General features: G+C 45.6%; 1 protein-coding gene across 1 annotated transcript in view; it reads left to right on the top strand.

The window, feature by feature from the left end:
* The first annotated feature begins 1,527 nt into the window (after positions 1 to 1,527).
* The window catches only part of hcn2b (hyperpolarization activated cyclic nucleotide-gated potassium channel 2b), a 40,423-nt gene continuing 29,125 nt past the window's right edge, over positions 1,528 to 12,825 (top strand). Inside the window, exons 1-3 of the mRNA XM_070960259.1 lie at positions 1,528 to 2,418; positions 4,069 to 4,492; positions 10,175 to 10,336. Of these exons, the coding sequence (XP_070816360.1) occupies positions 1,562 to 2,418; positions 4,069 to 4,492; positions 10,175 to 10,336 (1,443 nt within the window). The 5' untranslated portion in view covers positions 1,528 to 1,561. The remainder of the gene's footprint in view (positions 2,419 to 4,068; positions 4,493 to 10,174; positions 10,337 to 12,825) is intronic.

The raw sequence follows: 12,825 nt of genomic DNA on the forward strand, positions 1-12,825 counted from the left end.
ACAGAAGAGCGTAATCTGTTGTATTTACTGTCCTGCAAACGAACACCATCAGTGTATCAAGGTATAGAAAAACCCAGTTAAAACAAGTGGAAGGCGTTTCTGAAAAGAAACAGTCATTATTTAACTACGTCAGCATGACATCAAAGTGCCTGTTACCTTTAGTCTGCAGCCGATAAAGACTGAGGCTGAGAATCAGCAGCTTTATCACTGGAGACTGTTACATGCTTAAACAGACACACAGTGTGACAGACAAACAAACGAGTTAACCGTACCTTGTTGAAATGTTGATCATCATCATCAACATGCAGAGTAAACCTCACCGAAGTCCCCTGCAGCTGCATGCACGGTGGATTCAAACAGGATCCGGCGTGGCAGTCGTAGCTACATAAAATCTATTTTTAAAACTGGAAATTCATATTAAAGTTCAGATGTGTCTAAATGTTCTACCTCAGTGCTGTCTTATGGACTTCACCCCCACATAAATTCCTGTTTCAGGCCAAGACGTGCTCAGGAAAAGCCAATAAAAGGCATTGTTTGTGACCCGTGTTTATCTGTATCACTGATTTACCTTGTGTGCTCCCTCGCAGTGAAGACATTTATCTTTAAGCATTAGATATTGAAAGCCGGAATGATTGCCCCATTGGACTGTGTGTGAGCCCAATGGGAAGCTTCAGCGGAATATTGACCATCTAAATAAAAGTGGTGCAAAACGCGACTGTAAATTAGAGTAAACATTTTAACGAGGAAGCATTTTTAAGTAGCTGATGTTTAGTTAAGGTCCAGTCTGAGTTGGTGCTGCCACAAAAGCAAACATGGGTTATTGGTGCCTTTGAGTGAAGAAAAAACATCTGTTCAGAGAGCTGGAGACTGTGCAGTGTGCGTATTCTTCCACTAGGTGGAGCCATTTAGCTAAGAATGGGAGGACTCGACCTTATTGGCAGACCGAAAGCAACAGGCAGACGCTCCTTCTCCAGTCTGTCATAATAATTAAGAAAAATCTAGCATTACACTGATACTTGATGGATCACCTGACCGTGGCAGTATAGATCACCGGCTGCCTTGAATCCACCTGAGATCAGCTGTGGATGGCAGAAGATGGAGAACTTAGTCGTGTCTTGACCTTCACGTGTCACCTTTGTCCCGCTGTGACTTCAGGTGAGTGAATTCATGGATGTTTACTTTATTTATCAGCTAAACAGTTTTGTTTCTTATCACATTGTCAGGTGATTGGGTGTGTCCTGCTCTTTTTTTTTTTACTACCTGCAACTGCAACTACCTGTCGGTGGTTGCAGCCTAGAGGTAATGCCCCCCCCCCCCCCCCCCCCCCCTCTCTCTCTCTCTCTCTCTCTCTCTCACACACACACACACACACACACACACACACACACACACAATAACTGGAGCCAGGTTGCAGCCATAGCAACGCCACCGGTGCGCTGTTATCCTGAAAGTGGTGTGTGGATGGAAAGCAGAGGGCTGTTGCTGCTTTGAACTCCACACTCCTTCCTCAGCCGCCGCCCAGTCTTCGCCAGGTTCAAAGTCCAGTCTTTGTCTGCCTGCGATGGACGAGGCGGAGGACGGCGAGGAGGAGTCCAAATTCCAGCAGCCTCGATCACCTCAAGTAGCCAGCCTGGTCGGATGCGAGGACCATGGGAGCAGCGGAGGAGCCAAGATGAAGAAATTTACGCCAGGAGGCGGAGCCGCGTCCATTGCGCGCAAAAACTCCAACAACAATGAGCTGTGGCTCCTGCAGGACGAGGACTCCGCACCTGTCAGCGTCAGTGCCAGTAGCAGCACAGCCTCTGCTCGGCTGTGCCAGAGGGATGCTGCTGGCGGCTCAGAGTCAGACCACAGAGGTGGAGGGGACACAGTCTCAGAGGCGGGCGTGATAGGAGCGGGAGCCATCGGCATGATATGCAACAAAAACGGAGATTGTAGAAGGGACCCGACCAGTTCAGGGAGCCTCTCCTCTCTCATCTCCAGGCAGGAGAAGCAGACAGATGGAGTAGCAGCAGCAGCCGAAGACGGCAAGGCTGCAGTCATGGACGGCTCCGTCCCCTCAGCGGGGTCCCTGACACAGGGGCCGGGGGCCGAGGTCAAGACCGCGGCAGCGATGGAGAAAAAGGACTCCAGAGTTTCCTTCTCCAATGCCCCAACTAGCAAAGGACAGACCCCGAGCCAACAGTCCCGAAACTCTGTCACATTTTCCAAAGCTGAGGATGGCTCTCAGATAGTGCCAGACGATGGAGACTCTCGGGGGAATCAGACTTACATGCAGCGGCAGTTTAGCGCCATGCTTCAGCCCGGAGTTAACAAGTTCTCCCTGCGCATGTTTGGCAGCCAGAAGGCGGTGGAGAAAGAACAAGAGCGCGTAAAGTCAGCGGGTAATTGGATTATCCACCCATACAGCGACTTCAGGTATGGGTCAAACTGAGTTAGGCTCATCAACAGCACACACTGTGGATATGACAGGAACACGTCGGCTTGTACTCCTCCTCCATATCAAACTTTTCCTTCAGAAAAGACTGAAAATATAATATTCACGTGTTTATGAAAGGCACTCCATAGAAAGTACTGTAGCTGCAGCCAAGATGAAAATCAAATAAAAACAGAAATAAAAATATAAATAAATACTACTAAATATTTATGTATTTGTTATTCTGAAAATTAATGGGGTTTTGGGCTATTTTGAAAATTATGTATGGATGCCAAATAGGTTAAACTTGAGCAAAAAAATCCTTTGATCTCCACAGTGCCCGCCCCAAGACACACAATGGGATCATATGTAATACACCCTCACCCTCTTTTTTGCTTGTTTTTGTGTATTTCCTCAGAGAAATACTGATTTAAACCTTGAGGCTGTGCTGTGGACCATCTGGTTAAACTGAAGCATTTGGGCGTTTGTGTTTTTGTAACCAGCTAGTGTCCTCAAAGCAGGTTTCATCTGATGAGTTTTGTCTTAACGATGAAGTTGTAAAAGTTATGTCATGGAGCTGAAACGTGTCTGAACATCTGCTTCAGCTCCGAGGGCAGCTCCTCCAGGCATCTCCAGTGTGAAACGGCAGCAGTCTGTCCATAAACCCACCATCTGAGCTCTTCGCTGCCTTTCACTCCCAATTTGCAATCGACACATTATCTCCTAGACTACTGATGAGTTGTTTTATGAGGTTTTGTGTCGAGGAACGTTCAAAACTGAAAGATGTTCTGAGGTTTCAAGTCGTGACTCAGCACCGCTCTGCACTCACTTCCTCCCTTTGCTTTGCAGGCTCCCTCTGACTTCCAGCTGATCAGACAGCAGAGTAACTTTGGATTTCTGGCAACCCTGACAGAAACATATAGGGCTTTATTCCTATTATGGATCGATATGCCAGTTGTTTTCTTGTCTTATCATTTGGTGCATAAAAGATTAGAGAGAAATGAAAAATCAGTTTCCTGACGCCCAGTGTGTCGTCTTTAAATGTGTTAAAGAAGAGCAGCAAGTAATCCCATTGGAAAAGATGTTGATTAATCAATTATGAAAAAAGTTGCTAATTAGCTTCATGTTAATCTACTAATCAGTGAATTGACTAATCACTTCAGAGGCATCGCTCTTGTAACGCAGGGCTTAAAATTCTTAACTACGGTGGATCAACACATTACACAGAGCTGTCTCTGTGATAACCGCTGATGCATCCTCTGTCTGCCACTTCACTGTCTGTTGTCCTTTGATTTGGACTCAGCTTATCTTTCCTGTAATGTTCCCGTCTCTGTCCTTGTCCTTGGTTTGACCTTGTCTTCAGTCAGATGGTATTGGTTGCCTCACCAGGAGATGATACGGCGCACTTAGTGGGCCGATCGGCCATTTGTCACTGTGTTCAGGAGTGGCGCTGTGTTCTGAGAGTCAAGTCATTTGTCATAGATCACGTAGCATCAGCATGTTTGCTAACAGGTGATGCTAGAAACTCTGTGAGCATCTAGACTTCATTATTTCAGTTGCTTCACACTGAACCCGGCTCAGGTTTAGCACTTCTCTGTGTTGACTCCCCTCATATTTCAGAGCGGTTTCTCTCCACTGCTTTGCCCCATCAGGTTCTACTGGGACTTCACCATGCTGATGTTCATGGTGGGCAACCTGATCATCATCCCCGTGGGCATCACCTTCTTTAAGGACGAGACCACCACGCCCTGGATCATCTTCAACGTGGTCTCGGACACCTTCTTCCTCATGGACCTGGTGCTCAACTTCAGGACCGGCATCGTGTTCGAGGACAACACCGAGATCATCCTCGATCCCGACAAGATCAAGAAGAAGTACCTGAAGACCTGGTTCGTGGTGGACTTTGTCTCTTCCATACCTGTGGATTATATCTTCCTCATCGTGGAGAAAGGGATCGACTCGGAGGTGTACAAGACGGCCCGGGCGCTGCGCATCGTCCGCTTCACCAAGATCCTCAGTCTGCTGCGGCTCCTCAGGCTGTCCAGACTCATCCGTTACATCCACCAATGGGAGGAGGTAGGCTGGCATTCAACATTTATAATGCAGTGACAGGGACGAATGAGAGTCTGGTTGTTACTCCGACCACTAAAGGAAGAAGCAGTTAGGTTGGAGAATGAGTCTCTGTGATGACATTTAAACTAGGTACACAGTGAGCAGACGAGTGAGGATGACAAAATCATGTAATGGAGGTACATGAGAAATACTCAAAACACAGCTATGCAAAAGGTAGCCATCTGTAATGAAGAACATGCAAGCTTCACACAGAAAGGCCCCGCCCGGGGATCGAACCGGCAACGCGCACTACCTGCTTGCTCCACCGTGTCACCCACCATATATCGGCCCATATTCCATAAGTATTTGTAGTTATAATGCTTCAAATTGTATTATGTAAGAGTTGTGTTTAATATTATGCTTTGAAGCGTGAATGTTATAAGTTTACTGTAACAGTCAATGTTCTATAAGAGCTAAAATCACTGCAAATTAAATTATTTTATGTGCAAAATAACCAGCAGTCAATACAGAAATACACAAATGCACACACGCTTTACTGTTCAGTTTATCTTTGCATTGCACACATGCGGATACATGCAGAAACATAAGGAAAGCAGGTGCTTCCACACAGGTGCATCACAGTGTGCAGTCAAACAGTTTACACCCACTCCTGCTCTGTGGCACATGTAAAAGTGTCGAGTAGGCCTTGTTGATTCCGATTTTGTTTGAAGATGGCAAGAGGAAAAGACCTCGAAAGAGGGTTCATTGTTGGGGCTTGGACGGCAGGGGCTTCAGTCACAAAGACTGCTCAGCTGGCCGGTGATTCAATGGGACCAGTGGCTGTAGATCTATGGGAAAAACATCCGTAAACGGGGTCGGAAACTGTGGTCGATGCTCATTTGATGACCAAGATGCTCATGCGAAAAAGTCTTCCTCAGGTGACTAAATGTGGAGGCAGGATGTGATCAGACTGTCAGCCACAGTCCATCAGTCATTACACAGAGAGGGAAATCACTGTTTGGTTGCGATGCATAAACCCCTCATTACAAAGATGAATGCGCATGTTCGCGTTCAGTGGTGCAAAAACCACAGAGATGTGGAAAGAAGTGATAGGATCAGACGAGTCATCCTTCACCATGACATGCGATTGCATGTGTGACGCACACCAAGAGGACAGCGCTGGCCTGAATGCTCGACCCCCACAGCGAGTGGATCCGCAGGCTCTGTTACGATGCGTTCTGCTGCCATGGTTTGGGTCCATTCACAGCAAATCAATGCAAAATTGCTCAGAGTGATCAACCATTTCTATCCTGCTGGGAGTGGGCTGGGAGTACGCTACGGCTTTTCAGTTACTGAGTTAGTTAGACAGCACTCTCCACCATCACCATCGTCAAAACACCGATTTAATGAGTCCACACCAAGGTGCACCTTACAACGACACTTTATGTTGCTTTGTCCTTTTATTTTTCACCTGCCTCTATCTGATCAGCAAGTATCGGCCGATAATATCAGCTTGCTCGGGAACTGACGTGTTTCAATAATTTCTGCGTCCTCTTGTTTGTTAGTTGTTGTCCCGTTAAGACACCAGATCTCGATATTAGCTGCTGATTTTAGCTAATTGCAGATACCTGTATACCTGTATCGGCATATTTGTTGGCCAAAAACACTGTCGATGGTGTAACAGTTTTTCCACCACAGGGTGCTGACGAGTAGATTTTTCAACTGTCAAATGTCCCACTCAGTGTGTGTCTCTGATTTTTGTGCTCCCATATATCCATATTGGTATCTCAAAAATCCAGTATCGGTCGGGCTATGTGAGACTATGCCTGGTGCCTTTAATGACGATATTCCGAACATTCCTACATTTATTTGAACGTCATGAAGCATCTCGAGTTAGCATGAAGACACGCTGTGCATTGATGCCGTGCTATACAGATTGTAAGACAGCCTTCACACAGCAGTTTGTTTATTATGAATCCTGCTGATGACTCTAAGGGTCGTCAGCTTCACTCCAGATCAAAGCTGTATTGATCGTCGCTGATGTTCCAGTAAGCTGCACTACCGTTTTTAATTTCTAAAAAGAAAGACTGAAAGCAGTCTGACTTCTGGCTAATTAATGATAAAATATTGGATTCCAGCGCAGTGGCTTCTGTCAGCATGCAAGTAATTCTGTTTGTTCATCAAAACAATCCTCCCCTCTATAATTACTTCCCGACACTCAAAAACGAGGTTTCACCATGTTGTGTAACAATGAGCCTGATAGCGGGATAATAGCTCATCATAACTCAGTGTACTGATGCAGTTAAGAATTCATGAAAAATTCATTTGTGCTTATCGGTGGGAAAGCGAAAAGGGATTTTCCGAGGAATGAACCACCGGGGACACTAATTACTTTTTTTTCTCCTCTCAGAAGAAGAGCTACCTTTTGCTATGCTGCATCTCAACCAGTCGAGGCGTCAGACTGTTCAAAATAGAAATCACAGACCGGCTAATGCAAGCTTTCTGATGGCATGACAGGAAATAATGCTGGTCCATAGATAGATAGATGCATTATCATCCATCATGGAACAATATGCTGCGTAAACACAATTAACCCAGGCCTGCTGCGTGCACGTGATTGGTGCGTATATAAACTGAGGATCCCTGTTTGGGCTAATCAAGCATCTATGTGTGCGCTCCCTCACTCTGAAAATAACCACCGCTCTTCTGATTACAGAGTGGTAATTTGAGCTTGACGAGAACCCTAATCACTGATTCAAGCGCTCGCAGCTGAACGCTCCTCTGCTTCGCCTCAGCCCTGCCCTCCATCAGCTTAGCTCAGCTGAGCTCTGTCTGCTCAGCTCGATCCGAGCGTGGCTCCCCTCTGCCCGGCTTGGCTCGGCTTAGTTCAGATCAGCTGCAGCGGGGGTTTCCTAAAAGATCGTCTTACTGTTGTGATGATTTCGCCGTTTAGCTCGGCTGCGGGCTGGTGCTGGTCAACAACAATGCTCAGACATTAAAAAAGACACAGCAAGTTAACAGAGTGTATTTTTGACATGAATACACTGGTGTGAAGCAGAGATAAGTATTGTCAGGAATTACCAGAGCAATTTCCTGAGGCAGGAAGCTTGTATCAAGGCTCTCCACTCGCTGACATGCCTCAGAGGATGCCTTTTTTCATAAGCGAGGCAATGATGGTGAAAGGGTGGCAGCGGGAGTGTACGCATGAGAGTGGGGATCGGTAGCGGGAGTAATATTAATCAGGTTCAAACAGCTTCCTCTAAATGTTTTCAGGGGGAATCGTCTGGATCACCGTGCGCTTGACCATGTGCAGCCGAGAGGGGCAGAAAGTACTTTATCTGTGTTTTGTCAGGCTGTGAGTTGTGGTCACAGTAATGCGCCTTGACCCAGATTGTGGTCTGACAGTGACACATGGCCAGGTGCTGTTCTGGTGTCGGGGGGGACATTAGTCCTGGAGCCTCATTAATCATGATGGGATCGCTTCCTAATCACAGGGCAGGGCCTTACAGTGTGTTTCCCTTTCCCCCTCTCCCAATTAGCTAAGCTCATTAGCCACGATAGGAAATAATCCAAAAGAGTCTGGAAAGTACTTTCTTTGGCATCTGGTCTTAAAATATGCAGAAGAGTGAAGAATAAAGATGAAACTCGACATATATTTCATGTATATTCAAACAGGATGTAAGCTGCCAAGTAGAAACAACACCCTGATGCTGAATACACAAGGATATATGGAGGATAATGAGGCAGCCAAGGTACACAACACTTATGTGTAATGAGCATTTAAAGGAGTCGATGTGTAAGTTATACGCAGAATAAAGTCAGAGGAATTCACAGGGTTTGGTAAACATGCAGCCAAACACTGACTGTAAGAAAAGACCCAGAGCTGCAGGAGCACATGCACATTAGCGAGTGCGTGTTGGCCGCGCTGAATGGAGGAATACGTTCGACTGCTTTGCTCTCTTGTGTTGGCACTGTATTTAAAAAGAGACATTTGCACCCCGGGGTTTTAGAGGAGAGCAGGTTTTGATATTCAAGCAAAGCTGCTAGTTTAGGGCAGCGAGGCCTCTGAAGCAGGGATGAGTCACCGAATGTCCTGACCTGGCTGCTCCCAAACTCTAAACTCACAGCAGTGTGTGTGTGTGCGTCTGCCGAGTTCATATGTTTGGATGCTTCTCTTCTCTGAAGTGAGAAATGAGCCTTGTTTTTCAGAAACTATCAAATTAGCCCATAAGGCGGGGCTCTCCAATAAGCATGAATATATGTATGATATATGTATGTATATATATAATATGCAGGCATATAGAACATGCAGCATCTGGCCCACTTCTCTTACAGGGCAATTCTCTGTCCCTTGTGGGGAATATGCTTTTCTCACAATTTAGCAAAGCCTCCAGTTGGCCCAGCTAAGCAAGGATTACACACCAGTGCACACACACATGCACGGACGTCTCCCCTTATGCACAGTCACACATACTGGTAACAAGGCCTGGCCAGCAGCCAGCAAAGCCACAGCGAGTGGTGTTTACAAGGCTGCGACCACAACACCAGCTCCACACAAATGAGCCTCCACACCTGAGGGGGGGTAAATGTAGAGAGAGGCCGGCCCGGGCTGCTGATCAAAGCTTCATTAGAGTCCAATGAGGTTTTTATCACGAGTGAGAACAGACTCTGTGCTGCTTCGTTTTCCCCACCTGCTCATAACGTAGAACCTCAACCCGACATGTTATTCTACTTGGATGGAGGAGGAGCGACATACAACACGTTTCCTGTTATAGTCACACATACATCAGTGGGAAACCCTGTTAGTTTTTCACCACTGCTGAAAAAGTTTTTAACATTTACTTCCCTGCAGCTTCTCCTCTCAGGCTGTTGTTCTACTTAAAGCTGCACTTAATACTTTTTAATTAACAGACAGTCAAATGACTACCCGTCATCTGGTGTCATCATCAGACTCTGCAGTTCCCTTCGGCTCTACGGAGCATTTCAACATCAGACACAGCAGATGGCTGTTTTTGGCTAAAAGCTCCGATAAACACACTGTTTCTACCTGCCCAGCATCAAACGGCACACGAGCAAAGTTAGCAACTAGCTAGAAAAAGAGGGAATATTGGACTTATGTTAGCCAGGTGGGCAGAAACACAACTGCAGCTGAATGCTAATGTTGCTCTGTATCTGCTAGTTGTATAAATAAACAACTGAAACTTAATATATCAAAGTTGATAATATATCAATGTTGTGTTCACAGTTTGCTCTGCTGCCCCCAAGTGGCAAAAAAGGAAATAAAATCAATTAATGCTGCTTTTAAGGTACGCTAGTCAAACTATTTCCTATAACAGTGAGGGACCTATTGCTACGACCTTAAGACCTTTGATTGATTTGATGTACTTCCTAATGACTTCCTCTTTGTAATATAACGTGCTAAATGTTTTCTGATCATTAATTAAAATCCAAACTGCAGCGTGAATCAGGATCTGTACTGTTAAAATATGCACAAGCTGCACAACAGCTGTATCTCAGCTGCTTCCTGTTCTCTCAGTCTAACGATATGCTGCTCGTCCCGTCTCTGAAAACACATTCAAGACTTCAACACTTTACCTCCGTCTGGATAAACAAACTGATTTTTCATTCCTCTCACACATCTATCTGTCCTTCCCTCTTCTCCACTTTCATAACCCCCTCTCTGCTTGTCTCCTCTCCTCCTGACAGATCTTCCACATGACCTATGACCTGGCCAGTGCTGTGATGCGAATATTCAACCTGATTGGTATGATGCTGCTGCTGTGTCACTGGGATGGCTGTCTCCAGTTCCTGGTGCCCATGCTGCAGGACTTTCCGTCTGACTGCTGGGTCTCCCTTAACAAGATGGTGGTAAGTAAAATGCTGTGTGTGTGTTTGTTGTCCTGCACTGTCACATGAACATCAGTATGCAAAAGTGTCTGGCTGAACAATTACTGCAAAGCAGATCATGCAGTGTCCTCCACGGAGCACAGAGGTGTGTTATTTGCAGGCAGATGGGGAAATGGGATTTATTTAAGGTTGAGTCCTGCACACATGCATGCACACACACTCGCGCTCACAAACACACACACACACACAGGACCGGCCTCAATTAAACCCTCTCTCGTTAAACCCAGGAGACATGCCAGTGTACACAAAGCGAGGGATGAAAAAAGCCTGTTTTTGCTCAGTTCGTGCAGCCCGTCACGCGGTTTGTTCTTCGTCCATTCTCTTCTGTATCCCTCTCGTATTTACTTCTGCTCTCAGATGTCCTTCCTTCCTTCTCGCTGGCAGGTAGCTTCTGGCCATCTGCTGATAGACAGACCATTAGGAGAGGTTTTCTCCAAAACGAGTGCTGGCAAGAAAGAAAAAGGCTCTCTGGGGAGCGAGTGGTGCTACATTCAAGCTGCATGAAAAACAATTATTGAACCAGGCAATTACTGAAAAATCATTATTAAAAGTGTGTTCATTCTGAACTTTAACCAGCCAGTTTTTGGCCAAATAGGAGCATCACTTGCTCAGTCAACCTTTGAACCCTAAAATTTTCTTTAAATCCAATCTCAAGGAGCTTTAAAACTAGAAAAAGTCCACAAACACGAATTAAATTCAACAGAAACACACAGCAGCTTCCAAATGGCCAAACGGCTTCGATGAACACTGAACATTTTTACCTTAATGAAGGAAGGATTCTGTGCAAGACTGTCAAAACCAAAGATGCCCAAATGCTTAAATCAGTTCACTCTGATTTGCATATTTGTAGACAAATTTCCCCAACAGTTAGTCAGGCATGTTGTTATTTTCAGAAACTTTGAGTAGCAACTTAACTTAAGTAGAATTTAAATTGAGTTTGGTGGGTTTGAGTCAGAGCTTATGAGCAGTGAAGCACATATACCTGTTTTCTTTCTTTCTTACTGTATTTCACATGCGTATACACATTTAAACACATTCCCTGTATTACCTGTGTTCAGCCCCACTAGGACAAATGGGAGTTAGAGACTCTGGTTGACTGCTGTTGATTGCAGCATCAGAAGCTGCAAATAATTCAAGCTGGCTTTCGAGGAAGCCTAAACTTTTTTTTCTCGGCGGGAGCATCACATCGTCGTTGTGTCTAGGGAAGTTCAGCAGACTGGATAATTCCTTCCTGGTGCCTTTGTCAGGCGCAGGCTGTTTCCTGAGCGGCCTGACGCTGCTGTCGCTAAGAAATGTTTCATATGCTGAGAATGAACCTTCTAATTTTAGCACGTAGATTTGTGACACTCAGGCCTCGAAAATACTCCCCTGAAAACACTGTGTGCTATGACACACTGTTGCGCACGCCTGGGCGTATAGGTGTGTGCGTGCGTGCATTTGTGTGTGCGCACGTGCGTGCCTGAGATCTCCAGGACCAGATGGATCTCACACCCATTGACCTTAGGGGACATTGCTGTTGCTTCACTGTCGCTCTATCTCTCGTTTCTCTTTTCGTCTCTGGCCATCTCTCTTTCTCACTGCCCATCTCTGTCCCTATAGACACACACACACACACACACACACACACACACACACACACACACACACACACACTCACATTTCACACATCTCTTCTATACCTCTAGATGACAGTGGAGGAAGAAGAATGTACTACACTGCAGAGATACAACCCCAATACATTGCAAAAAAGTTGGGCCACTGTGTAAAATGTAAATTAAAACAGAGTATAATCATTTGCAAACAAACTTTGTTTACTGACAGCAGTTTTCCAAAGTGTTCCTGAGTCCATGTAGTAACATCCTTCATACAATCATGTGTTCACAAAGTGGTGAACCTCGCTCCATCCTCGTTTGTGAACGACTGAGGCTTTCCAGGATACAGGATAAATGTAGTGGATTAAAAAGTGCAGTATTTCCTTCTTGTAGTGTAGTCCAGCAGAAGTATAAAATAGCAGAAAATGGAAATACAAGTACCTCAATATTGCACTGAAGTAAATGTAATTTACTTTCCATCATTGGTGGAGGCCAAGAAGAAGTCCACTGCAGTACTTCAGCTCTGCATGTCCCCTCTGACTGACAGTAAACATCAGTAACGTCGTAGACTTTGACTTGGTTTGAAGGAATAAAGTGGCTGAAGTTTATTTCTGACAGGCCTCCACTTGTTTCCTGCCCGCAGTGCTCAAACATGCAGATATAAATGTGCTGATCCCTTATTATCACTCCGTTTTCCAATCTCAGAGAACAGGCAGCTTCTACATTGCACAATTCCTTTTTTTGTGTACGGTGTTAATGATCACCAGAGGGTATGCATGCAGGGAAAGCACATTGTTCTCCAAGCTGTCGCCCATGAATCCCCTCTTTTCCCCTTCTTTCTGCACTCCTTTCCTCCTG

This window comes from Chaetodon trifascialis, chromosome 4, assembly GCF_039877785.1.
Source record: "Chaetodon trifascialis isolate fChaTrf1 chromosome 4, fChaTrf1.hap1, whole genome shotgun sequence".
Taxonomy (NCBI): domain Eukaryota; kingdom Metazoa; phylum Chordata; class Actinopteri; order Chaetodontiformes; family Chaetodontidae; genus Chaetodon; species Chaetodon trifascialis.